The sequence below is a fragment of the Drosophila mojavensis genome, unplaced genomic scaffold (genome assembly GCF_018153725.1).
Source record: "Drosophila mojavensis isolate 15081-1352.22 unplaced genomic scaffold, ASM1815372v1 contig_231, whole genome shotgun sequence".
NCBI lineage: Eukaryota > Metazoa > Arthropoda > Insecta > Diptera > Drosophilidae > Drosophila > Drosophila mojavensis.
Window position 1 is genome coordinate 4,141,718 of NW_025318772.1, and position 27,962 is coordinate 4,169,679.

Below are 27,962 nucleotides of genomic sequence, written 5' to 3' on the forward strand. Positions count from 1 at the left end.
AGAGCGTTATATCTAAACACCAACACACACACACAGACACGCACACACACACACAGTAGACCCCGGCCGGAACAAAACAAAATTATTGTTGATATGCTGCTTAGCAGATGATGTTTATTTCGGAGGGTGGTCTATGGTGGTTGCTGGCCCACACTGCCGGCTATTGCTCTCAGTGTTTTCCGCATCTTGCTCTCACACTCGCTCGCTCTCTCCCACTTTCTCTCTCTCTAGCTCTCTGCTGTGCAGTTTCCCATGGAATTTCAGAGCAGAAATTGTGACACAGGATAATAGGAAAGTTTCGCTGGCGCAGCTTTTGTGAGCGCAAAAAATCAAAAGCTCTCTTCGATTTTGGTCAGCTGCCCGTTGTTAGGCGACTCGACGCGAACAGAACGAGTTTATCCTTCGTGCTAAATAGTCGCATTTGGTTCGCGTTTCTGCATTAAATAATCAAATACAATATAAAACAGTTGTCGAAAACTTTATTTAGTTACCATAAGAACGCAAGCCAATTGAAGCGTGTTTCCTGTCTTCTTTGCCGGTGTTTTTTTTTGTGTTGCCCCGTGCTCGGTTTATTAAGAAATATCACCAAAACAAATACGCATGTACTACAGCTTCCTTAGCATATACATATTTATACTATATACAATTTCCACGACTTGGCGCCCAAAATAGGATTCAATGCAAACAAAGGACTTTGTTGCGTCTTCAGATTGAATAAGGTGAGAAACACATTTGGAAACACATGTTATGCCTGTATATATGTACTTATATGTACATATATCATACATATATAAATATGTGTGTATGTGCTCAGCAGTGGATTGTTTGTCAGCTGCCCGAAGGCAGTGACAAATGTGTTTATCATGTTGGCTTTGCAATGCGAGCACGATAATTGACATGCCCCAGACACAGAAAGTCAACTGGTAACCACAGGAGCTGCATGTATACAAGCGCGAGTGTGTGTTTGTGTGAGTGTCCTTTAATAATTGATGGCAATTGCTGGCATTAATATTTAAGCATGTTAGGCATTCTGCATGCTCATAAACATGCATATCACACAGAATTTTAACCAACAATTGAGTACCTTTAGCTGGGGCTAAAAATAAAACGTGACACCTGCGAAAAAATGTTGCCCAGTGCGTGGCTAAATCCAAGCGTAGAATTCAGCTCGAGGTCAGCTAGCTGACCAACCACCCAGCCACACAGCCACTCCACCACCCCATCGCCCAGTGCCCTCACCATGAACGGAGCTAATGGCATTGAGAGCACACGCAAAACGAGTTAAGGGATTCAATCCCGAATAGCACTCAGAGGACTACACTGATTGCCACCCATCGAATGGTCTCGATTGGCCTTCGATTTTCAGCAACAGCTACGGCCAACAAAAAAAAAAAAATGCATTTCCTCTCCGAATGGCCTTCAAATATATGTCTGTCTGCATGTGTGTGTGTATGTGTGTGTGTGTTAAATGCCTTTAAAGCTTTCCCAGCGCAGAGCTTTAATGTTACACCTGATGAGGATAATTTGCTGGCAGTCGAGTTACAGTTAAAACAGTAATTAAAAATGCACTAATGTGCATATATGTATATTATTATTATATATTATATACATATTTGCATATAGAGTTGGCACCCTTTTAACTCTTTCGCATCAAGGCACGCGAGAGCAATTTAATGTTTATTCTCATGGGTCACATTCGTAAACGTTTTACGGGCAACAGAGCTATCCATTTAAACACAAAATGAATGTATTCACATTTTATGGGCCGTATGTCATTTTATTTGAGTAAATATTTTACAGGGTATCCTTAAGTCCAAAATTCTTGATTATTGTCGGTTTCCTGTTTGCCTCACTCGAGTCAACTTTAGTTTGTCGATAAATATAGTTACCAGAGCACACCCAGCGTATTACCCATGCCAGCTAAACAACCTTTTGATGCAGGGTATCTTCAATGCCATCAGCACGAGTTTTTGTGTTTTATTTTTCAGTTTTTCATCCTGTCGCGGCGGACCGGAAGTAAAATAACAAATGACACTTTGGGGCACAATTTGCGCACGTGTCGCATAGACCAAACACACACACACACACATACACTGCGCTGGCTATTTTCAGTTGCATTGTCTTTTGAGCCTAGGCCAACCTTCAAAGCGACAAACTTTTTTGTATGCAACGAACGCAACAAGCAAAAAGAAAGAGGAAAAACAATAACAACGAACACAACAAAACAAGTGAAAAAGCGAAAAAGCAAAACAAAACAAGCTGACGCCATTTTGCCATTAATTCTGGCCACTTTATGACCAGTCCAAAAACAAACTGAACACTAGCCGTCTACACCTAGCAATTGGCAATAAAAAAGGGTATTCCGAATTCATAGAACGTACAGTACAGTGAAACATGCCATAAAGATATGTATATGCGAGCCATTAAAGCTAGATGCGAGCTTATCAGGTATAATAAATGTTGGCGAAATTCCAATCGAAAATTTGAAGCTCAAAAACTCTGATATTTTATACGACTTGGCTCTTAAATAAGTTAAGATGCTATTAAAAATTTGACAAGGTAGGACGAGTAAAAATTAATTTTTTAAATCAGAATCCAAGATATTTATAAACTAACGATGAGCTAATATATATTCAGCGTATATTATATTACAGTCGAGTACTGATAATTCGAAATGGCAATGGGATCAGTTTTTTTCGGTTTACAATTATCGAGAACGAATTTTTTTCTAGAGGGTATATAATATATAGATTTATAATATGTAGATTTATCAAAAGCTAGCTGTTAATGATAGATTCATATATTCTATAAGCGATTCTCGTGTAACATTCACTCTGATTACTGCGCAGAAACAACTTTCAATAAATCTATATAAATAGTTTCATAGATATGAGCTCTTCCAGACAATTCTCTTCATTGTCATTTCCTCTGATTCCTGCCAATGATTCTATATATTGTAGTTTCATAAATATGAGTCTTTCCAGACAGTTTTCTTCTTCTGTATGTCATTTCCTTTGTTTCCTCATTTCAATCGAAACTCCTAAGAGAGTGAGAAGGACAGAGAGTGAGAGAGAGAGCGATTGCTAGGCAAGTGTATTTGAGTTTCGTGTTATGTTTCTCTGTTGGCTTCCGTTGTGCTGTTTGCAGAATTCATTTGGACTGTGTGGCCTTTTGTGTTTTTGGCTTTTTCTGTGTGTACTTTGGCTTGCCGGCATTTTGCTGGCCTGCCTGCCACGTTAGCGTTGCCTTCTGCCGAGTGACTCTGCCACGTTGTGTTTTAACAAACAGCCGAAAACAATTGGCTCGCATCGAGTTTTGTGCCAAGTGCTGCCTGCGAGTCGAAGTGGAGTGCTTAACGCTCGACTACATTTCCAACTTGGACTCTTCGAGCCGTGCTCCATTTAGCATCCTCGTGCATTGAACTGTGCGGCTCTTCGATATTTTTTATGCCATTTACATTACGTATGCGTCCCGTTGTGCGCTTTGTGAGTTCAGCTTGCAATTATTGCGCCCGGCTCCCCATTTGTTGGCCCAAGGCTATCGAATACACCGCCACCCCCCACATGCATTGTTGCAAACACTGCTCCTTTTTGCTGCTCTCTTGCTTTTTGTTGCTGCCTGCACCTTTTTATGTTGCCACACAAAGGAGTGTGGAGTGTGCCACAACTAAGACAAGCAATAAGTGCTGGACTGCAGCCCCAAGCCAGGAGCAACGCCTAAGAGCAGAGCAGATCAGTGCAAAGCGGAGCCGAGTGCAGTGAGTGCTCTTATTAAAGTTCGTTTTGTTTGGACCCCAAACAATGTCGTCACCGGTCGAAGAGTGCCGCCAGACTCTTTGTGGCAATCTAAAAACTTGCAGCAGTCGGCACCATTTTATGAATGCATAAAATATTACACAAGCTGATGCAGCAGCAGCTCCAAATCTGTGTGGACACAGAGACACAGAGCTCCCATGGCAGTGCAAAAACTAAACGTGGCTTGTAACTTTTTATGAAATTTATTAAAAACTTTCTCTTTCTTGAGCAGATAGAAATATACATATATATATATACATATATGCATTTATTGAAAAAAAAAAAAGCTCGGACCTTCAACTTTTTCAGCACCTGAAGAGATAAGAAACGAGCCGAAAGGTAACTGAAATTGAAAGACTTTAGTTTTAACCTAAATACCGGAATACTTTGTGCTTAGAGAGGTTGGATTCATTAGAGACTCTCAACTAGATACAGTAGTATCACACTACACTTAAATAGAATGAGCTAGGGGGAGTACGCAACAAGATTTACCCTGTCACTCAGACTATTCCAGTCTGTAGATTAACTGTAATTGAGCGTGTAAACATTTCTGTAATTAGAGCTATATAATTTAATATCAAGTCTAACAGATTCAATGGCAGTCTAAAAGGTTATTTATTTACCTTCAAGGGACATCTAAGTTAATAGCTCGCTGTTGTATATACAAAAATCTTTTTACCTACACATACAGACAGACATACGTATAGAGAGACATATAGACAGACGTCTACGTCTACTGATTTCTCAGGAATAAATACATATATACAGACATGCTGACAAACAGGCAAACATGCATACAGACATACATATATACCGACATATTTTCAAGAAATAGAATCTAAATTTGCTGACTATTCTCTTGATTCTGAAGAGCCTATTTTTTAAGTATTTATTAAGTGTTTAAATGAAGCTCACTCATATCACTCTCTTACGGTGTCGAGGTACTTCATCCAGAGAGGATTCAATATTTATATTTTTTTCAATATTATATTTTAATATAGATATCTACTGTCTGTCACATTTGACTGGAGAATCTAGACTGAAGCCTCTTGACTTATGGTCCGTGTCATTTTAAAGCGTACATAATTTTATCCTGTTCTATTATACATCAATTATTTATTAGATTTATTTATTTATTATTTATTTATTATTATATGTATTTTATTTAAAATATTTATGAATAAGTAACCTTAGCTTTTATAAAATATGACCATAAAATTGATTGTAGAGCTCATTATTCAAAAGAAAATTGCTAGACCATAGCTTAATAAAACATTATGAGAAAAAAACTGTGTGAAGAGATGAATAAATAGAAATAAATGTGATTTATTATAGGGTGAATTAGGTCTATGTCTGGGATGAAGATGAGATGAAAGTATAAATTAAGTAAATGTGCATCATTTAGGTAATGGAAGTACACGGTCTGGCACATATACAAGTTAAGTTCTCATCTTACACTAAACATTTTCAGTAATCTTTTGCCTCATCTCTATTTTGCAGTTTCTACAATTAAGAACTATACATATTTATTGTCTCTCATCAACTGTAACTGGACCAATTTTGAAAACAAATAAACAAAAACCACGAAAACAATCTCGAACTCTACTCACCGACTTTATTAACTTATACCCAAGTAGTTTAGAAGGTCATTCTATAAAATACACATATCGCCGAGGGACGCACACAGAGCTGAGATTTGAGAATTGAGAGAGAGAGCGAGACAGAGAGAGAGTTGCGAAATTTCCCCCCACCCACCTGAGCAGAGAAATCCATTCACGACGGCGCCGCTCAAACCACAGGCCTACAAATTTGGACAGATGTTATGTTGTGGCTTCTGCTGTGGCAACATGTCGAAACGGGACTACAAAGTGGCCACCACAGATGGCATCGAGCTGGAGCCGTTGGGCGGCGAAAAGCCCGATAAGGAGAAGGACAAGGAGAAACAAACGAATGGCGTTACCTTTGGTAAGTCACCAATCTCACTCTCTCACCTCTGCCCATCTCCCCATCTTCCCCTGCCCTTGTCCAGCCCAATTTGTTTGCATTACTGTTGCACTGTGTGAAGGCATCTTAACATGATCAAAGCAAAGCCCGCAGCAAAGTGCATAATTACACTTATGCATAATTTGAGCACAGTCGGCTGCCAATTGCGAACAGGTGCCACGCCTAGTGGCCCTGCCCTTCTTCTGTCTTCTCTCTCCCTCACTCTCTCTCTCTGACACCCTCACACACGCTGTGGCATCCATCAGGTTGTTTTCTTAATTACGCCAAATGCAAAACAAAAGCATTAAAAAAAGAATATTGTGCGCAAGACAAAATGTCGGCCCAGCCCTGTCCTGCTCTGCCCTGCCCTGCCCTGCCCTGCCCTGCCTTTTGGCTGCCTTGTCTGAGCAGTGGCGTTAATTTTGTATCCTGCAGGAAACCGTTTTTCATATGCTCATACGCCCTGTCGGCCAGGCCGAGCGAAGCCAAGCCAAGCCCAGCCGCAAGTAAATATAATGAATGCCAGCTGCCTTCGCCTGTTAAGTCAGCGATTCTCTTTGGTTCTTGGCGAAGCATTTTGAATATGCAACTCAAGATGTTCACAGCAAATATATAAACTGTATATTAAGCCTAAATCAATATTAGTTATTGCTATGTGCTGACTAGTTGCCGAGCATGCAGACCTATAGCCCGATATAGTATAGTTGTATATGAAGTATACCATCTTAGAGAATATGCAAGGATTTTTAGTATACATCCTGTGATTGGACGGTTATCAGAACGTGAGATAATAATAGCAAAACATACCCATGATATGAAAAATTCAGGATTGACTAAAAATGACGTAGACTATAATCGATTGGGAGTCCATTTCACCCTGTCATCAGTGAATTCTATCCACTTTAAGTTATTTCATCATCTATAAGCACTCAAATCATAAATCAAAAGACCTGTTTAATGTCCATATGAATATTCTTATACAGTAGAATCTGGCTATAATGGCGCTTATAGCGTTCGTACGGTTAATATTCTGAGTAAACGTTATTATGACGGTCATTATTATCGCATTCTGTACTGTATAACTTTCAATCTGCATAGACATACATATATCTTCAGCTTAATAGTCGAAAATTTACGGACTATCCTCATCTATAGTTGTCTTCTCAGCTATACATCAGAACCTAAAATTTTATTCAATTCATTCATAAATTACTTAGTGATTGAACAACGCTGCAGAGTATTCAAGCCTCGCTCCTGCTTTCTCTACCATTTTTTGTGTTCTTTTTACATTTTTATTATAGACCACAATTGTCTCATATTTCATTTTTTTTTTTTTTTTTTTTTTTTTTTGTATTTCGTTTTGCTTGCGGCAACTTGGCGGCATTTGTGCAGCATGCTGCATGATGCTCTCAAAGATGCCACCGCATCAGCCAGCCAAGACACCCAACGTGGCACCGTCCGCCCAACAAGGGGCATTCAGACGGACATTTGCAGCCGGGCACGTCGCCTGCAGTTCAGCTCAGATTTCCGACATTTTGAATTCGCAGTTTTTGTTTCATTTTCTTTTAGCCATTTTGAAATACGAACTTGTGTTTATTTATGTAGCTGTCTAACTGTGTCGGTGTGTATGTGTATGAGTGAGTGTGTCTGCGTGGGTGTAAATGATGATATTAGAAAATGTACCCCGAGGAATATTAAATCCGGATTATGTAGCACATAAACTTTAAACTTAAATGAAATGCGATAATTCTGCTGAGTATTCCGTAATCTTTCAAATATGAGCTAAGTTTGTTTACTCAAAAGTACGGCAAGTGCCTTGAAAGAGCCATGTGAGGTTAGGTTTAAATGAGTTTGCAGATATACATGTGTATCCATGCATATATATGTATACTTGTGTAGCATAGATTGACTAACTAAGACTGATATTTTCTCCGATATATATGACTCAACTTTAGTCTAATTGTGGAGTTAACTTAGCTTAGATTAGTTTAGCCTAAGAGCATACTAAGGTTAGTTAAAATTGTACATTCAGATGCCAAATACAGCGAGAGAGATTTAGAAAGCATAGAGACAACGAGATATGAATATAGTGCCTAAATAGTATTCAAGATATGAGAGAACAACTATTAGGAGCTCCACATTTAAAATGCTCCCAAAACTCATCTGAAATCCTCAAATGTAACTCAGATTTTCCAGCTAAATATATACTAGTCCACCTGCCATAGTAAATATATTCATATTCCCATTCGTATTCGTGTGCAACCTGCAGCATGTATATTTAATGATATGCGTGACAATTTGTGGCTAGCTTGGAATACACGTTAAGCGCTTAATAATTTATGGGGCTCAGATGAAATCCGGGCAAACAGCTGCCTGGGCGCATGTTTGATAAGAGCCCGTGAGCCCAATTTGGTGTTATCTGTTGAACGAATCGTTGACTCTTGTGCACGTCAAGGCAACGCCTAAAGTGGGGCACAGAAGGAAATTGTCTTTTGCCTTTGGTGGTGCAACAATCAGTGTCACGGGAGCAGGATGCATGTGTTGCAATTAAGGATGCATAAAATGGAGTAAGCACCACTCGAATGACTCAAGCTAGAGGCAGCAGCAGCAGGAGCAGCAGGAGGAGGAGGAGCAGCAGGAGCAGCATCAGTGTTTACCTTTCAAGTAAGACACGGCTTGTGGCATGCAACAGACGAGACCAGCAGCTGAGCTGTGGCCTATAGCAGCTAAAGTGACGGTAGGAGGGGGAGAGAGGGAGAAGGAGAGAGAGCGAGAGAGAGAAAGAGCGAGTGTGTGTGCTTGTGGCAGCTGTCGATGGTTGTCGCGCCTGCTGCCAACGTTGATAATTGCAGGATGCGTTGATGTTGATTGCATTCTGAATGGGCTCACACACACACACACAGTCACACACACCTACACACACTTGAAGCAACTTGACTTAAATAAAGAATTCCTGCGCATCCCGGGTGAAAAAACAGGAGAAGAAATAAAAACTGGAAAATGGGGCTAACAGAAACAATGCTCTCTGTATGTGTGTGTGTGTGTGTATGGGTGTGAGTGAAAGTAAAGACATATAGAAATGGATGAAATGTGTTTTTAGGTCAGGCCACTTGAAGCATTGCGAGCAGGAAGTCAAAGCAAGGCGATGCGCCACAAATGCAACCAAATTGTTGCAGTAAATATTGTTTGCCAAATGGCACACACAAATACACAAACACACCAACACAGATACACACATACCAACACACAATGCAATGCAGCCACAATGCGCACAGCTTGAGCGGCCCCCTAAGGCGGCCTACGTAATTAGGGGAAATGGAAAATGTGGCGAATGCAACGCGCAAAAGCCAACTTTGTCTGTCCGTTCTGTCTCTCTGTCCGTCTATCTGTTCATCTGTCCGTCCGTCTGTGCGTCAGTCAGGAAATAACAATGACAGCAGCTACCGTAGCCCACTTTTCGCAGCACTTGAAAACCTTTGCTGGCTGGCATTCGTACTGCTCTTCTATTTTGTTTTTGTTTTTTCTTTTTTTTTCATTTGCATTTGCAATTTCTGCACAATTAGTTTTCCATTTGTGTTTGCGGTCTTGTTGCATGCTACGCACTGAGGACCGTTCTCGGTTGCACCTTGGAGAGCTGCTTCAACACAAACTGCCAATTAATTAACTCATTGAGCATTTCGCAAATTGAGCAGAGAAACTCTCACACACACACACAGGAACACATACTCATATAGACGCACACATACATGCTCTTAAAAAAAAGAAGTAAATTGAATATATGAAATGAAGTAAAGCATTTCGTAGTCATGCGGAAAATATTCGGAAAAGCGATTGCTCTCTCATGCACAGCTGGCAATTATTATTAGATTTCCTTTTGTTGCCAGAAAGCTCTTTGGTAAATTAATACCCTCGAAGCTACTACTCTCATATTAAAATTTATCGATTTTCTCTTCAATTAATAGAGAATCTGAAGGTCAGGCGGAATATTAAAGATGAATGAAGTACATATAATATCATGCTACAGTTATGCATATTATGCACATATTTTATTAATTTTGAATCAGTAATACAATCTCTAACAATTTAACGATGTAAGGCTGTCTGTATGTCTGTTTAAATGTTTAGATCTCGAGGACGACCAGAGCTTCAGAGCTGAAACTTCAATCATGTGTAAATTACTTTTTTTTTTTCCAAAAAATCCATAATTTTTCCACTATAACAAACAAAATCAACGCTTTTGAACATTTAAAGAAAAAATATTTTATTTGAGTTTAAGAACAATCTTCACTGATATTTTAAATAATATTAAAATTTGACTCTAAAAACTATAGACATAAATTTTGATATCTTTATATTTATAGTATGCTAACTCATGGATATTTTACTTCAAAATCTAGCCTTACAGAGCCTAATATTCATTTTAATTTGTTGCACCTATAGCAATTGTAACTATTTGCATTTCTTCTGGTTATACAGTCCTTATAATCTGCTTTCTACTATCTATGTATTTATTGCTCTATTAGTCTAATCTGTAATTAAGCTTAATGTAAGCTTAAGTTCATAACATTTGCCAGCCATCCGCATATCATTTCAAGCAGTTTATCAAATGATTCAAGAATGATTTGCTGACTTTTAGTCAATTTATATTTCTTTTGTTGTTTTCCTATCGTTTAGCTAAAAGTCATGAAGAGATTAACAAGCACTTAATCGAGCAATTAAGAGTTTCAAGACTCAGAGCCGAGCACCAGCTCAACCCTTAGTAGCAAAGTTCTCAAGTTTTTACTTTGTGTGTGTCTGTGTGTGTTTGTGTGTGTTTGTGTGTGTTTGTGTGTGTTTGCATGTGTGTGGTTGTATATAAACGCCTGTGGGGCCACATGACGCAGTAACAGCCATCGCAGCAGCTTAAATTTATTGATTGTTTCATAAACAGCGATTATTTAACCACCACATTTCGATTTGGCACCAAGGGATAGAGGAAGGGGGGAGGGGGAGCAGAGCCCACTCTTTATTACAGACACTTGTGGCCGCTGTACAGCGTTGAGCGCCAAAAGCCCTTGAAATAGGAAGTCCCCCACACACACACTTACACACACACACACAGGCACACACTCGCATACAATCACACTCTCACATGGCATTCATCTGTGCGCTCTTCACAACTTGTGGGCTGTAAATTTGCATGCGACAGCAAATACTTAATACTGGACACGCTGTACTATGGGCAGTGTTTGGTAATTCTTGGCGTACATTGAGATTAACAGAGAAATCGATTTGCACCCGTTAGAGACTTGAAAAATGGGCTTAAGTTGATGATGAGCTTAAGAATTAAAAAAGATAAAAATATGTAGAAATATAGTAGAGTTTAAATACACTTTCTAAGCTGAAAACGGTACAGTTTCAGAGAAGTGTGTAATATTGGGCATTATCATGGGTTTTCCATCAATGCCAATACAAGGCATTATAGTTTACAAAGGTTCTATCTTTTATTTGACAAATATGAGATATTGCTCTTAGAATAATATATTATCATTATATATATCATCATATAACTGAGAATATGTTAAAAATCTTTCAATACAGCTTAACATTTTGCATCATAATATCATCTATATAGCTTTGTTAACCACTCTTCAAAATAACATTGTATTTATCTGTTATCTTAACATCCTCTATGTATCCATGTATGTCAATCACTCGGCTAAATAACATTGTAATCATCAATCAATTTTTTCCGTTCAAAATGACCCACTGTACGCTCTTGGTGACATCCGCAGAATTGCGTTAAATAACCCTCAGAACAATGTGTGGTAAATGCTTGCAGCCGATTACAATTGAAAAGAAAAAGCCTAGGAATTGGATGGAATTGAAATGCACGCAGTAACGACTTTCCACAGTCGATGGCTAAAAATTGCCTCGTTGGCAATTTCAGTTCCACGCAGTGTTTGCGGCATGTGACTGGGCGGTAGAGACTGAAAGACAATTTGCTAATGAACACCCTGTGTTGCCATTTGCATTTCCCTCTTTAAATTCTATGGCGGCCTGGGACGGGGAACAGGGCGCCAGGGCGACGTGACAAAGATTTCATTGAGTTAAACTTGACGTTCGAGTCGGGTCGCCCTCAAACTTCATGTCAAATAACTTTTCGTGACCTGGCGTTGCGCCCAAAATGAAAATATAATAAATAATAAAAAAAACCTGTTACTGTTTTCATCAATTCTAAAACTTTTTTACACTTTGATTACGCTTAACTTTTCTGAGCTCACCGCAAAAGGTTGACGTTAGATGCGACTTTGTTTGCGGCTCATCGTACAAATAAAATTAGAGCAGAATCCAAAAAAAGGAGCTTTATGTGAATTAATTGAGTTGAAAATGATTTAACTGCCATATTGAAGATTTAATTTGCTGCCCAAATGCTGAGAGTTTTGATTTGCTTAGATTAGAAAAATGTGATACTTTGTAATTTTGATGGATGCTGCAAATAAAGCAGAAAGTTCATAATACAATCCATGATTTTTTTTAAATCTTTGCTGAATTTGTTATTTTTATATATATTTCTGATCATCGTTATGTGCGCGATTCTCAGCTACCATCAATTTATTTCATAAACAATCTCCATTCACCCAAACAAATGTTTAAAAATATTTTCAAAATATTTGGAGATCCACAATTTAATGCAGTTCAGACAAAAACTCATTTAAGTTGACCACAAAAAATGTTAGGTATAATTTAATATAAGTTTTATTAAAGTTTCACTGAAAACCTAAATAAATATCTACTCTTTTTGAATTGATATCCATTTTTACATATTCAAACTGATATCAGCATAAAATATCTTTACGACTTTTTTATCAAGTATCGTATCGTTATCGTTAATTTTTTACATTTTTCCTTTGATTCTATAAATAAATATTCATGGAAACTAAGCTTTAAAGAGATTCATGATTTTCCATCTCTTTTCTATTGTCATAGCAGTATAAAATGCAATATAAACTACTATAATAATTTTTATATGGACATTGTCAAATCCATTTCGAGGAAATATTTGTCAAATTTTCTCAATATGATTTGCAGAAGAAGTTGCTGGCCCATTAGGGGCGAATAAGTGTGTTTTGCTTGTTAGAGGCGCCTCAAAGTAGGCAATAAAAAATGAAGGCAGCATCAATACGTGAGCTCGTAAATCTCGTGTCGTATATGGTCGCGATAACTGTAAGCAGAAGCCAACCCTTAATCAAGCAGCAACAAGAACTGTTTGCCGATTGAACCTTTGACTAAAAGTAAGATAAAGAAGCAGCAGTAACGATAGCAACAGCAACAACAACTAGACATAGTAACTGAATGCATATTGGGGAGAAACAACATACACAGACACAAACCCACACCCACACACACACATATATATATATATAGCAAAGATATAGCTGGGGCGCAGGGAGGCTGCTGGTGGGTGGTGCTTAAGGGTTGCAGCCTGCCTGCTTCTGATTCCGATCTGCCTGGCAACACCAAAACACTCCACTATTTATGTTGCTTGTTGGCTAACAGGGACCGGCGAAAAGGACCCACTAGAAATTTCATTTTCATTTCTGCAGGTGAGAGCCAAAAATGGCAAAACAGCGACAGTGAGAGAGACTGTGTGTGTGTGTGTGTGTGTGCGTCAAAGAGAGTGAGAGTGGGAGCTTGCGAGAGCGTATGGACATGCGCTGCACAGCCGCGAGGGACGTGGAGGGGTGGGCGTAGACTGCCTGACCAGAGGGGTTGTTGCAAAAGTTCTTTTCGTTGCCGGAGACGCGACGGCGAGCCACAGCAGCATCCAGTTGGAAAATGTACGCGCAATCAAACGCATCAGAAAGCGCGTAGCAAACAAACGAAACGTTCGAAACGAAAGCTCGTGTTGACAAAAATCAAAAAAGAAACTCCTCAAACACACACGCACGCACACACACTCACCTATAGAAACTCGCACGTACACACACACACACACACACACACAAACAGTCACTCACACTTATACCCAGATGAGTCGCGTGCTGCCTTTACACACTGCCCCCCACCCACTGTGCGTGTCTATAACGAAAAGAGCATAAAAATTTCCAAAAAAAAAAAAAAGTAAAAATAATAAAGAAGCAAAGCAAAGTAGAAAAGTTTGACAAAAGGCAATCGAAGCATCAAATCAATTTCTGTCGGCTTTTTGTTAATTAAAGCTAATTACTAATTAGTCCAAGTTCTGACGACGAGTTCGGTTCGCTAACGGAAATCTAACGGTACTCCAAATGAATTGAGTGAAAGCTAGAATGTTATAGTCAAATAAAGAAATAGAAAAGCCAATCGAGCCAAATGAATAAATTCGTGCTGGCTTAATGAATGCCTCACTTGCATTGATTAAGTGTTGCTATTTTGACCTTTTGCCACCAGCCACAACTACAGCAAGCCAAAGCAAATATGTACACACGTTCAAGCCATTATATAGCTCATGGACGTCCGCCTCAAATGTCCGAATTAATTTTTACTGCCAACAACAGAGAAATAGCCGCTGCCGCTGCCAGTGCCGCAGTTGCTGTCGTCTCTGCCGCTTGGTAGGGAAATGCACTCGCCAATTCAGTCAAGAGGCAAACAAAAACGGGACCAGCTGCAAAAAAAAAAAAAATAAATAAAATAAGAGAAAAAGCAAAAGCAAACGCGAAAAAAAACGAATTGGACTGGAAAGCGCACTATTGACATATATACGCGCATTCAGAAAGCACTCAGAAACGCGCTCGTTTCTCGCTAAAGAAAAACGCCGCATTATCAAAGCTAAGACAAAGCAGGAAATTCACTTATACTCTCCGACTCACACTCACACACCCACACACACACTCATACCCAATTGACGCATGTGAGGAAATGCGCGCTGTTGAGCTTTGCATTTTGACATTTCATTTTCAAAACACAGATTCCAATGCGAGCGCCACACAGTCAAGTGTTGCGCTCTCTTGCACGCTCTCACGCGTACTCTCTCAGCGTTCCAGCTGCGACGCTCTGGCACGCTCTCACTCTCACTCTCGCTCTCACTCTCTCGGTCTCCCTCTTTCACACTCTTCACATTCACTCGTGTGACGCGTGTGTCAAACTTTTGTTTCCAATGTGCGTTGCGAGCAACAACAAAATCATGATAATAATAACATGCATGCAAATGTAAACAAATGCAGCAGGCGTCTAAGCATTTATACAATTATTGTTATTGTGTTTGATGGCTGTTAACCTTGTAATTCCATCAAATATAACAGACAGTGCAAGGCATTACAATGCACTGCAATCCTAACTAACTAGCGAGTAACCAAACCGGTTTCAATACAGTGTTTACTGCATTTTATAGCTGAGACTATAATTGTTTCAGTTAATATATAAGAGTATATTAATATGTTATATGACTGCTAGAATAATATATATATATATATATATACGAAATTCAGCTTCTGAAACGTTTTATTGAATGCAACTGTCAGAATTAGCATCGAAGAAAATTTATGGAGAGTTTCCTTTATATCAGACAGTAGAATTACAAAAACAAAAGAAGAAGCTTATCAATATATAATTAAAATTTTAAACGGTTTTAAACGGCTAGCCCTCTAGACTTCTCGAATCTAATCAATTAAAAGAAATTTGATATTGCGAATTCGTACCATAAAGTTTATTGATTCTCTGCAATCTTATCAGCTGATAAATGCCTGCATTTAAAAATGAGTAATAAGTTTACTATAGATTTTCATTATATTAGAATTTGAAATGAAATTGCCTCAAAATGAACCGTATCATATTTACTTTATTATTGCCCAGGCCTAAGCCGCATAAAATTCGCTAAGGATGCTCAACTTGAACTTCAAGTGCTGCTCAAAGGCAGACTATAGAGTCAAATACACGCACACTCACACAAATACACCTATATACACTCCCACATCCAGCATCAAAGATTTTTTGGGGGTTGCTTTTTGGGCGTTGAAAGCGCTTTTCACTAATTCAATGCGACATTGAAATTGTGAGCAACATCCAAAAAACTGCAGACGCAGACAACGTTACGAGCGTGGCTGCCGGCTCAGACGATGCGAATGACTAGACGGTATACTGTCCGGGGGGAGCGGCAGGGGTAGGGGTGAGCCGGCGAGACCGGAAGGGCGGCAACTTTTGGCGCCTGGCCCAAAAAGAAGTGAAGAAATACAGAAAAACACGCCGAACATGAAATATTCTTTTATAACTTTAGTTTCAATAGACTCTATATATCTATGCTATAGTAACTTTATAATATCAAAGTAAATTCTAGACAGCATATGAAGCTAATAAAAGATTATATTCAAAACTAATTTTTCAATTTAATAAAGAAACACTAAGTCCATTATTATAAATTCTATAAACTGTAATTTATATACAAATGCATTGGAGACATAGAGTAGATCTACTTATCTGCGTTACATTTTTCATAGCTATGCTAGTAGGGCCTTTTCACTCCAAAAACAACTAAGTACTGCGGGTGGAAAACTCGTCTCAGATATTTTACTGTTCACCTTTCTCAGATTTTTTTTTTTTTTTCGTTCGTTCGCATAAATTACGATTATTTGTCCCTTTGATTATCAACTCGTTGCGCAGCTGAGAGTGTTTCCTCTCTTCGGCTCTGTCAGATTCGAATTTCGAATATTCAAAGTTGACTTCATAAACATGGCTAAAACATAAAATATGTATGAGGGGAACACGTGGCTTGGCTGGTTGAAGGCAAAACAAAATAAAAGGACAAGGCACATCATATTCTGATTTATTTTTTTTTTTTTTTTAATATTATTATTATTTTTTTTTAACCTAAGTGAAGAGTGCCTGTGTTAATATAGCATAAAGTTTGTATATACATATATATATAACTGAAGAACGCGGCGTCTTAGCAACGCATTCAAGTTAACGTATTGGCCGGAAAGCAAAGAGATACCGGCCCCGTTAAGATTTCGGTCGTTGGCGGTGGTCGTAAAGGTTCGAAAATTTGGCGGCGCGAGCGCATCGAAATGACAAATGATCCGGACTTAGATGATTGTGCATTTCTATCAGGTAAATAGAACTTTTAGAATTGAATCTGATCAGTGTACTCGAATATATTCAAACGTTCGATGCTCAGTAGTTCATTAACTTCAACAGTTGATATAATCAACCTATCGATTGACAGCTGAACAATTGGATTATAAACTATTAACTAACAATAACTATGGTTAGTGCTCAAACGAATCGCAAATTGATCAAATGAATAAGTGAACAAAGTATGTCCACATTGAATAACTTCTGAGCTACAATTTTAATGATAATGATAATGATTAAACTGACTCTCGCAGCTCTTCAGCCAATCAACCAATTTGTCCCTTGAAACAGTGGGCGCAATGCAAACATTTCGTGTGCAAATATTGACATAATTTAATATGACTACTGCACACACCCATACACTCACTCACTGTCCCCTTATTTGCCCTCTTCCTGTATCTCTCACTCTTATTAACAATCTCTCACACTCTCTTTTACCTGTTTGTTAATTACATTTACCAGGTGGCGAATCCAGCGGCGGCCGCCAGACGCGCACCGGAGTCGCCGTCTGTTCGCAGCGTCGCGCCCTTCTCGTTGCCGGCATCGTCCTTGGATCCCTGCTGCTGACGGCCATTATCATTGCCTACGCCGGACCCCAAAATGGTAGGCTCCATTGTACATCTATATTTGCCTTTCGGTTGCATATGTTTGCTTTCTTTTGTTTCCTCTTTTTTTTTTTCTTTACTTTTTTATTTCATTACCACAACAAACAAGTGGAACAAAAGCTCTCGTTGTTCCCCCTTTTTCGCAGGATATGTTTGCAAACAGGGAAAACAGCTTTTCATATGTTTTATAATACGCATTGTATTATTTTTTCGCGAGTGGTAAAGGTACTCGGCTAGATAGAAGAGAGATAATTTAAATGAGTTTTTACTATAATAACTAAACGCTGATTATAACTTGTTATGATCATAATAATTGTTATTATATTATATATGTAAAGAGTTTTATAGTATATCTCTACAACACTTTTGAATCAAAAGTTGCCTCCGTAGTCTTGCAGTGAACTATTTGATAATTATTTCTATAAAATATCTTGCCGAATCCGAATCTACGTAGAAACAAGCTTTGAATAACATTTTAGATTCCAGCAAATAATTGTGAGGCCGAAAATCAACTGCTCGTCCAGCGAAAATTTAGTATTTGAGCCTGATAATACAGATTAACAAAAATTTTGTATCTATATACAAAATTAAAAACAAAAAAGTTTCGCAAATTAAGCTTTAAAAAATTCATAACAACCAGAAAGAACGTCTGAGATAGTAAGATCAGTATAGAATAATAACAAAAAGAGGATTTGCAAACTTTTATAAAATATCAAATTTGTCTCTATCAAATTTTTCTTTCATCTTTTATGTAAGATGGATTTTACAATGTTTTCAGTTTGCCTAAATATAAATTCAGACAGCTTTACCGTAGTTTACCGTTATAGAATCAACCTATATCAAGCCCGCTTATACCTTATTTAACTATCTACTTTAATATAAGACCAGTAAAAGCTATCCACTTTCCATTGAAACTGCTTCAACTCCAAACGTAATCCAAACTCAATTAAGTTAAAGTTTGTTTATTTTTAATGAAACATGTCTTCCCATTAGGCAAAGTATTTTCACACCGCGCTTTATTATTAGGCGAGCTAATCAGCTGCGACAAACAACATATTACTCTCCTTAGTATAACCATAGAATCGCATTAGGCTAATGAAGGATGCAACCAGAATAGAATCGAGCAGAAAGTAAAGCAGAACAGCTGCATCAGCCTTGCCACACGCTGCCTCTTGTCATAGTCGCAGCATGTTATATGTAATATGCTTACTAATAGTATTAGCCCTAACCAAATACCATTATAAAATCTGACCCGGGCGAATGGCTCCTCACTCTGCTTGTGTGTGTGTCGGGGCAGGAGAGGAGTTCCATATTGATGCATCGAGTCCCCTTGCCGCATATTACGTTGCAAAATGTATGCAAAGTACAAATATAAACCTTGTGTTGCATACTTAATGGGGCTAAATGCATTGAAGGCTAATTGCATTACGGACCCAAGCCAGACATGCATGTGTGTCGGTGTGTGATGGTCGATGAGTGCTTATGTGTGTGTGTGTGTGTGTCTGTGACTTTACAAAGAGAAACAGCTAGACAATGTAACCAGGTTTCACGCAAGCTCTATACAACACTTAATTAATTAAAGCAGTGGCAAAAAAAGTACTAAAAATGCCAACCCTTTTTTTGAGCAACTTAATAAAAATACCAAATATTTAATCAACTTTAAAATATCCGTACGTCTTCAATATATGCAAAATATATATCTATATATAAAATATATATATTTATAAATATGTATACATAATTTGTTTACCGTTTTCTTTTCATACTGTTGTTTCTTTGTATTCTTTGGTAAAAAAAAAAAAATCTTTAAAAAAAATACACAAAATATTATTATATAATTATGAAAACTTCTCTTAAATGCTTGTTTGATTGGTAAAAATGTGAGTAACAAATTTTTCCAAAAACCCACTTCTTCTACTTAACCGGTAATTAACACTTAACAAATAGTCCAAATATATCTTCATATATAGTATTCCCGATATATGTATATCTATCTGTCGGCATGTTGCTGTCATCCACTTGTTGTACCTACTATAATACCTTATCTATATGTTCTCTTTCCTAGTGCATTTGATTCATTAGAAATTGTTTTCAAATTTTGAAATCAATTCAAAACCCCTCTATATTCATCAAAAAAAAAAAAAAAAAAAAGTCATGGAACCTTTACGAAGTTTACATTGTTTGCTCGTGAAATGTGTAGAATTTTTAAAGTATTTATAACTTTTACTGATTAAAAAATTTATTGTATACATTTTTTTCTAGAATTTTAAATATTTGTTCTCATTTTTTACCTATATTTAACAACTGTTGTTTGGAACATATCTATTAGATATTATTTCGATTTTTATATATTAGATATTATTTCGATTTATAAACGTAGATATTAAATTTAAAGTTTTTTATATCATATGCATAAGAATTATAAGATTCATAATGATATACATTTAACGTAGAGAGTTTATCAGACAGAATTAGGATTGCAAATCACACAAAATGTGGACAAAACATTTTAAAAATTTTTTTCTGTTTTTCAGAAAAAAAAAAAAAAAAAAAAATACAACAATACGAAATTTTGAAAGAGAATATATTGTCTTTTCCCTGATTTTCTTAAATAGATGCTATAGTGAAGTTATGATTTATCATAAATAAAAATGTATCATAGTAGAGTATATACATACAAAAATATCTAATAAGTAAAAATAAAAATGAAAAAATTAAAAAAAACAAGTAAGAAAGCTCTAGTCGAGACTGCTCGACTACGAGATCCCCTGAACCCTTGGAGCAATAGATATTTCAATACTTTTTCGCGACTTTCAGCTTACACAAAAACACGCACACACACACACACACACGCACGTACGCACACACAGGTATACATACACACACACGTATACAGACACACATACACACACACACGCATACAGACACAAACGCATACACACACACACATACACACACATACACATACAAGCAACCACGCATAAACACGCATGGGCTGCAGTGTGCGCTTACTATGAGAACTTAATTGTTTAATAACTTTTTTTATGGACGTACGATCTTCATGAAACTTTTAGATTATGATTATAACATGAATATGCATGTAATTGCCAAAGCACAAGTCTCTAGTATTTGAAATACGCTTTTTACAAAAGTGAGGGTGAGGGGGTGAATTTAGAGGTGGGGGGTAAATTTTAACAAAAACCGAAATTGTATAAATTGCATATAAGCATACATTAAAACTTTGGAGACTCTAGCAATAAAGGTGTAGAAGATATAATTTTATAACTGGGTTTCGATAAGGTTTTTTATCGATAAAAAAAGATTGAGATGAGTTATCGATTTTTAATGATAAACTTGATATGCGCGCTGTAATTACGGACATTTAAAAAAAAATTTGAAGTCTCTAGCTCTTATATCTTCTGAAATCGACGCGTTCATACATACGGACAGACGGACAGACGGACAGACAGACGGACAGGGCCAAATCAACTCAGCTCGTCACCCTGATCAAGAATATATATACTTTGTGGGGTCTGCCACGCCTCCTTCTCCCTGTTACATACATTTCAACAAAACCATTATACCCTGATTTCCCATTGAAAATGGGTTCAGGGTATAAAAACAACAACAAAATAAATAAAATAATAATAATAATAAATAAATATAATTTAAAATCAGCTATAATCATAAAATAATATTAGAAAAAAGATTTTGTATATTTTCAAATAATACAGTAACTAACTATAAATTTTAGTTATACACACAAAAAATAAAATAAAAAATAAATAAATAAATAAAATAAAATAAAATTTAACAAATATATAAGAATATAATATTTAAAGCTCATTTAACATTTTCAAAATATTAATATTTTCAAAATATTAAATAGCTAATTATGAGTTTAATTACAAAAAAATAAATAAAATAAAAGGTAATAAAAAAATATACAAAAATAATATTTAAAGCTCGTTTAAATATGCATATAACACACTAAATCATGTTTTCGCCGTCCTCAATCAATCTTGCTTATGCTTTAATAAGTTTTCCAATATTACTTTTATAACTGAAGTTTTTTCTCTCTTATATTTATGTTTACCTTACCTTTTCTATTAGATGTGCTAGCAAACCCATTTGAAACCAACTCATTATATCCTCCGCTAGTGAATCGATTTGTATGCTAGCTTTTATTTTGTGTAATTTATTTACCATTTGGATTATTTCCTTGGTTTTATTATTTTCACCTCTTTCTTTCTCTCTGCTTCAGCCTAGACTTTCCACATTTTTATTTAGTTTCAGTTTTGTTCTCTTTGTTAATCGTGTAATACGAAGTTGATTTACAACAAGCATCAATGTGCTTAGCCACAAACCCCAAAGCCATATACTATATATAAAATTCTCCCCCACCCCATTGTCACCCACCTGTCCATGTGAACCATTGTACCTGAACGTTATGTTTGTGTGTATGACCTTTGCAGACTGTTCCTGTGCGGCGAAAACGACGTCTGGCTATGAAACGGATGAAGAAAACAACACACAGCCATTCAATCCGATTGCAACGAACGGGGAGCCCTTCCCCTGGCTCGAAAAGATGCTGCCCACCAGCGTCCGACCCATGCGCTATGTGGTCACAATACATCCCAATCTCACGACGCTGGACGTGAAAGGTGAGAGAGTGAGGGCGACTTTTGCGATTCATTTGATTTTCATCTAATGCAATTATTTACTTTGCCAGGTCAAGTGACTATCGATCTATTCATCGAGAAGGATACCAACTTTATTGTGCTGCACATACAGGATCTGAATGTAACCGAGAAGGTGAGTTGCAACTGCATCCAATTAGCAGAGTCTTAACTAATTGCATTTTGTGTGCACAGGCGCTGGTTACGCCCGGTCCCAAGGGGTATGCTCTGAAGATAGTCAAGGTGCTGGAATTTCCGCCACGTCAGCAATTCTACATTGAAGTCAAAGAGAAGCTCAAAAAGAAATCCAATTATACGCTAAACTTGCGCTGGTACTCCAAGCTGAATCCCGAGCCGGAGGGCTTCTATGTGGATCAATATGAGAGCTTCAATGGACGGGATCGGTGAGAGATGAAAATTAAGTAATTAAGGGCTTGCAAAGCTGAAAGAGATGCAAATGAGGGGTGAAAAGGCATAATTAGAAGACAAGTAAAAACTCGAGGGTAACTTATATCGATAAGTATCCTGGGAACATGGGGTAACGTATTGTTTTATAGTATAAATATACCAAATTCTAGCTCTTATAATAGATAAATAAAAGAGAAATTAAGTAAGTATAAGGAACAAGGGTATTTTTTCCGAAAATTATATATTTATAGAATAGATATTCCAAATTCCTTAAGATCTGGATTGGATATGTAAGGATAGGGCGTGTAAGGATACTTCCTAGTTCTGTTTTCGTATAGTCCAAATCGAGATTTTCATGCTCACTCGGACGGATAGACCATAGAACAGAACTCGCCTTGCTGCTTCCTCCCAATAAATATCCTTAAGATCAGGACATAAGAATTCGATTTCCAGTTGTGTTTTAGATGCAGTTTGTGTTTTAGGGTTGGCTTCGCTTCGTTCAGCTTGCAGCCCTGATTTACTGTTAAGCCTTTTAGCTAATACCAAAGTCTTTACAGCCTGCTGGCAGCCACAGTCTTTAGACCGAATGGTGCACGACGCGCCTTTCCGTGCTTCGACGAGCCGCATGTACGTGCGCCCTTCCGTGTATCCGTTTTCCGTGATCGCTTCCACATAGGTCTATCCAATTCCATAGTGCATACGACAGAGGATGTGGGCTTCTACATGGGCACAGGCCTGGTAAGTGAGTTGTCGAGTGAGTCTCAAATAACTTCACTGATATCCAAATCCCATTTCTAGTTGAGAGATGACTTCATTGAAACGCCTCCACTGCCGGCTGATGCTGTTGCCTGGGTGGTCAGCGACTTTCAGCGCGAGTCGCTGCAGCCCTCGGCCGCCTATATACCCACTACAGTGGCGCCACCTAGCGCTGGCGGCGGCAAGAAGCCATCTCAACTGAACAACTACACGCAACTGAAGAGCAAAAATCCGCCCGTACGCAACATTACTGCCTTGACTCACTCGCTGAATGTGAACTTGACGCCCTTCCACAATGTCAGCACCACGACGACCACATCACTGCCCGTGATTATCAATGGCAATGGGAAGCCCTCGAATCTGACCTCGTTGTCGCAGTCGACGGGCTCGTCCATCAAACGTGCTCCCTCGTATACGTTCTATGCGCCGAGAGACCTGCTGCCGCGCTCCTCCTTCATTCTGCACACGTCCCGAGATGTGCTGGAGTACCTGCAGACCTGGCTGGACATCAGCTATCCTCTGACCAAGGTGGACTTTGTTGCGTTGCCTTCGCTGGATCGCAATTTGATCTCGTCGTTGGGTCTGGTCACGTTGAAGACCGCATTTCTCACCGATCCCAATTCCATAACCACGGAGCAGTATCAGTTCAGTGCACTGCGCATTGCGGAGGCTATGGTGCGTCAGTTCTTCGGCGGCATCACCTCCCGAAAGGTGCTCAAGGACGTTTGGCTATGGGAGGGCCTCATTCAGTATCTGGGCATCCATGCGCTGGCTCCCCTGCAGGACAGCTGGCCGCTGCGCGAGATGTATCTGCTGAAGATGGCCACCACAGCGCTGGACATCGATGCCATTCAGGGCTGGGACAGCATCATGAACGGCACTCGCCACGACGGCAACAACGAAGAGTTCTTCGTCCAGAAGACGGCCGCCATTTTCTCTATGCTGCACACGGCCATTGGCGAGGATCGCTTTCGCGGCTGCCTGGGCACCTTCCTGAAGCTGAATCGCTTCAAGACCGCCGAGCCCACTGATCTCTGGACCATATGCACCAAGAAGGCCAACGGCTCGAAGAACATCAAGGACATGATGACGCTGTGGACACATCAGCCAGGTTTTCCGCTGCTCACCGTCACCAAAATGGGCAACAGCATTTCCATATCGCAGCGACCGTTCAAGCCAGCCGACTTCTTGGCCATACACGATGAGTCCTACGATGGCAACAACTACAACCAGACGCTAGTGAATGCCACCGACATGCCCAGCACTGTGCCGCCCACCCATGCCAACAAGCACAAGACTGCGCCGCATCTCAAGTGGATTTTCCCAGTGACGTATATCACGGATATGAACAACGCCAGCGAAACGCTCTGGATGCAGAATGTTGATGGTGAGTAGAGCGAATGGAGAAGGTTTAGCTTGGGGTCTCTTAGGCTACGATGGGATTAGCTGGAAGATCTTACGAAGGTATAGGCTACTGAATGGGATGATCTATAGATTTAAGAGAGGTTAAGACCTGAGCAGTGAGCTGAGGTAGTTGATAGAGGAAATATATTACTTCATATACATAAGACCGTTCAATTGTTCTATAGTAGAGGTAGTTAGACTATCCTCAATAATTAATGTACTTCTCAAATATATGTATATATTAAGTGCAATTAGTCAAGCTATAGTTCAGTTTCTTTCCTGACTTTTCCTCAACTTAGTCTTAAGTCTTCTATAATATCATTCTTTTGCCTAACACCCATTTGCCTCTATCTCAACTACTACATGTTTGGCAATGGTTAAAAAAAAGGCTGGATCTGAGACTCAATAGTTTCCCCTGACTCTTCCTTTATATCTTAACCCCTCAGCTCAGTCTTAAGTCCACTCTAATAACAAACATTCCTACGCTTTATCTCCAACTTTAGTTACTTTCAATGTGCCAGAGAATGTGAAATGGATCAAGGTGAATGCCATACAGAACGGTTATTATCGCGTGATCTACAATGATGAGAACTGGGCCAGTCTCATCGAAGAGCTGTCCAATAATCCCAAACGTTTCACCAGTGAGGTATGTCTGTAATGCAAATATCTGAGAAGTGTACTTAAAGCAGACCTTTATATAGGATCGATTGGGTCTGCTGTCGGACGCGTTTACTCTGTGCCATGCTAATCTCTTGCCCTGTGAGATTACGATGAATATGATCCAATATTTGCCCAGTGAGACGCACTACGGTCCAATGGCATTGGCTGTGCGACATCTGGAGAAATGGCGTCGCATACTCAAGTATTCCGAATGCTTCCTGATGCTCAGCGAGTTCATCAAAATGAAACTGTCAACGGTGATGGAGAAGGTGGGCTGGGTGGATGAGGGCGATGTGGCCATCAGGTGAGATGACTCACTCTCCATTCAATAGATGGCAGCTGTAATATTTTAATCTTCTAGGCTAATGCGTCCAGAGGTACTGCTAGCGTCTGTGCTGTGGGAGGATATCGATAGCATAACCAAGGCCAAGAATATGTTGAACCAGTATTTGTACTACAACGGCTCGGCCATAGCGCCCAATCTGCGTGAGGTGAGTTGGTGGGAGATGGAACCAGGAATTGGCTGAATTAAGCTGCTCCCTTTCAGGTGGTTTACACGGGCTCCATTCTGTCCGGCGAGTATATCTATTGGCAGCATTGCTGGGAGCGCTTCATCACGCTGCAGCGCACCTCGGAGACGTTCGTGGAGCGAATGCAGTTGCTGCGCGCTTTGGGACGCACTAAGGATGCCTGGCTGCAGAATCGTTTGCTCTCACACGTCACTATGCTGCCCACCGAGGAGGTGGTGCAGGTGCTCAAGGCCATTGCCGGCACGCCCACAGGCGGTGCAATGGCCTGCCGCTTCCTGCAGGCCAAATGGTACGAGCTAGAGAAGCGTCTGGGACCGGGCACCATTAGCTTTGCCAAAGTGATATCGGCCATAACGCAATATGGCGCAACGAAATTCGATTACGATGAGGTAGGCCAAGATCCCGCATATATAGGGTATATAATACCCAATTAATCTATATGTATATATATTTATTTTGATGTATTTTCAGCTAAAGTCCTTGGTGCATCGTTTTGGCCGTGGACAGGGCATGTCCGTGCTCAATATGACGCTCAGCAGCGTTGCCTCCAATGTGGAATGGGTGGCTAGATCTCAGACATCGCTCTACAAATGGGTGGAAAGTAACTTGCATTCGCATCGATAGAGCGCTACGCTGCTATAAACAAAGTATATATATATATATATATATAGATCTGTATGAATTTTAGTTGAATTATGTTCTCTGGAGTGAAACGAAACTAAACTCCATCTCTCTCTCTCTCTCTATCTCTCAACTCATTTGTAATTATGTTCCTCGAATGACACAGACACAGATATACACACACACAGATAAAGTAATCGACGAATTCATGAATTATTTAAAGTAATAACTAAAGTAATATAATAATTACCATATCATTGCCATACACTTGCCATATACATATATTGACAGGGTCTTGAGATCTCTTCATTAGTTGTGTTTTTGCTTTGACTTCCTACTTACAAAATTTAGTTAACATAAAGAAAAGAAAAGCAAAAAGCAACTGTAAATTAGGAAAACCAACACACCAATCTCTTATACATATATAAATATATAACAAATCGGAAATATGCATACTTGATGCCATTTTCTATTGTCTACAACAGAACACAACAGATATACATATATGTATATCTATATATTGTATATGTATGTATATTTTACAAAAAAAAGAAGAAAAAGAAAACAAAGGAACATAGCATATAAGACAAAGAAGAAGACAAAACACAGATCAACATATTTTTTCAGCAAAATCTAAAAAGAAAAACTTTAAATAGTAAAAAAAAATACAATCCATATATAAACGAAATTATGATAAAATGTGTATAGCATATTATATTATATTATATATTATTATACTATATATATATATGTATATGTATATGTACGTAAGACTCCTTTAACGGTATGCTGTATGTGTGTGCGTGTGTGTATATGTAGTTATATGTATATGTGCGCATTGATCTAAGTATATACATACATCACAGAACTCTTCCCCTTCGTAAGCTCCATATAGACATAATCCACGGATATATGTACATACATACATACATACAGACATACAGGAACTAACTATCTAATGAAAAACTCAAGTTGACACTTTTTATTTGTGCACAAACAAATTCAAGTTTTTGATTTTCTAGACATTTTATACGGTAGAGGCTCGCTTAAAAGAACAAATATTTTCATTAAATTTTTCGCTTTTATCATAATAATGCATACATACATACATACATGTTTAGGAAAATTTAGACCCATTTTCGTATTAAATGAAGTTTTGAAATTATCAATTCGGCTAGCCACTTAGTAGAGCATTCACCGTACTTCGCTTCAGATGGCGAGACGAACTCGTTTATTTGGCTCTATCAATCAAAGGCCTTGCGAAAGTACAACCCAAGCAGCTGGGACACTATCGCACTCGACAGCCTAGAACGTGTTGAATATACATATGTTATTTATATTACAATTCAGTTTGAATTCTTTTGCTTCAAGAGCTTTTATTCAAAATAAAGTAGCACTGATAACCGCCGAGCACTTGGCGCTCGATTTATATATATA

The 27,962-nt window shown here is 38.5% G+C and overlaps 1 protein-coding gene across 5 annotated transcripts; it reads left to right on the top strand.

The window, feature by feature from the left end:
• The first annotated feature begins 547 nt into the window (after nt 1-547).
• Nucleotides 548-27,174, top strand: LOC6574896 (endoplasmic reticulum aminopeptidase 2). 5 transcript variants are annotated; one of them, XM_032730879.2, is made up of 13 exons: nt 548-719; nt 5,295-5,759; nt 17,325-17,465; nt 21,991-22,131; nt 22,200-22,282; nt 22,342-22,550; nt 23,112-23,292; nt 23,353-24,697; nt 25,218-25,360; nt 25,416-25,678; nt 25,736-25,865; nt 25,922-26,293; nt 26,376-27,174. In XM_032730879.2, the coding sequence occupies exons 2-13, from the start codon at nt 5,612-5,614 to the stop codon at nt 26,526-26,528; spliced, it is 3,309 nt and encodes a 1,102-aa protein (XP_032586770.1). In that variant the 5' UTR covers nt 548-719; nt 5,295-5,611; the 3' UTR covers nt 26,529-27,174. The 5 variants fall into 5 exon arrangements, with proteins under 5 accessions (XP_032586770.1, XP_032586768.1, XP_032586771.1 ...); XM_032730877.2 differs by having other exon boundaries at nt 550-719; nt 21,943-22,131; XM_032730880.2 differs by lacking the exons at nt 548-719; nt 5,295-5,759 and adding exons at nt 13,584-14,035; nt 16,604-16,838 and having other exon boundaries at nt 21,943-22,131.
• The last annotated feature ends 788 nt before the right edge of the window (nt 27,175-27,962 follow it).

Excerpts from the sequence above, each read along its gene's own strand:
- LOC6574896 (XM_032730877.2), top strand. The coding sequence starts at position 5,612 with ATGTTATGTTGTGGCTTCTGCTGTGGCAACATGTCGAAACGGGACTAC. Across the intron at positions 5,760-17,324 it reads AACGAATGGCGTTACCTTTG|GTGGCGAATCCAGCGGCGGC; the intron begins GTAAGTCACCAA and ends TACATTTACCAG. Across the intron at positions 25,866-25,921 it reads TAGCGCCCAATCTGCGTGAG|GTGGTTTACACGGGCTCCAT; the intron begins GTGAGTTGGTGG and ends GCTCCCTTTCAG.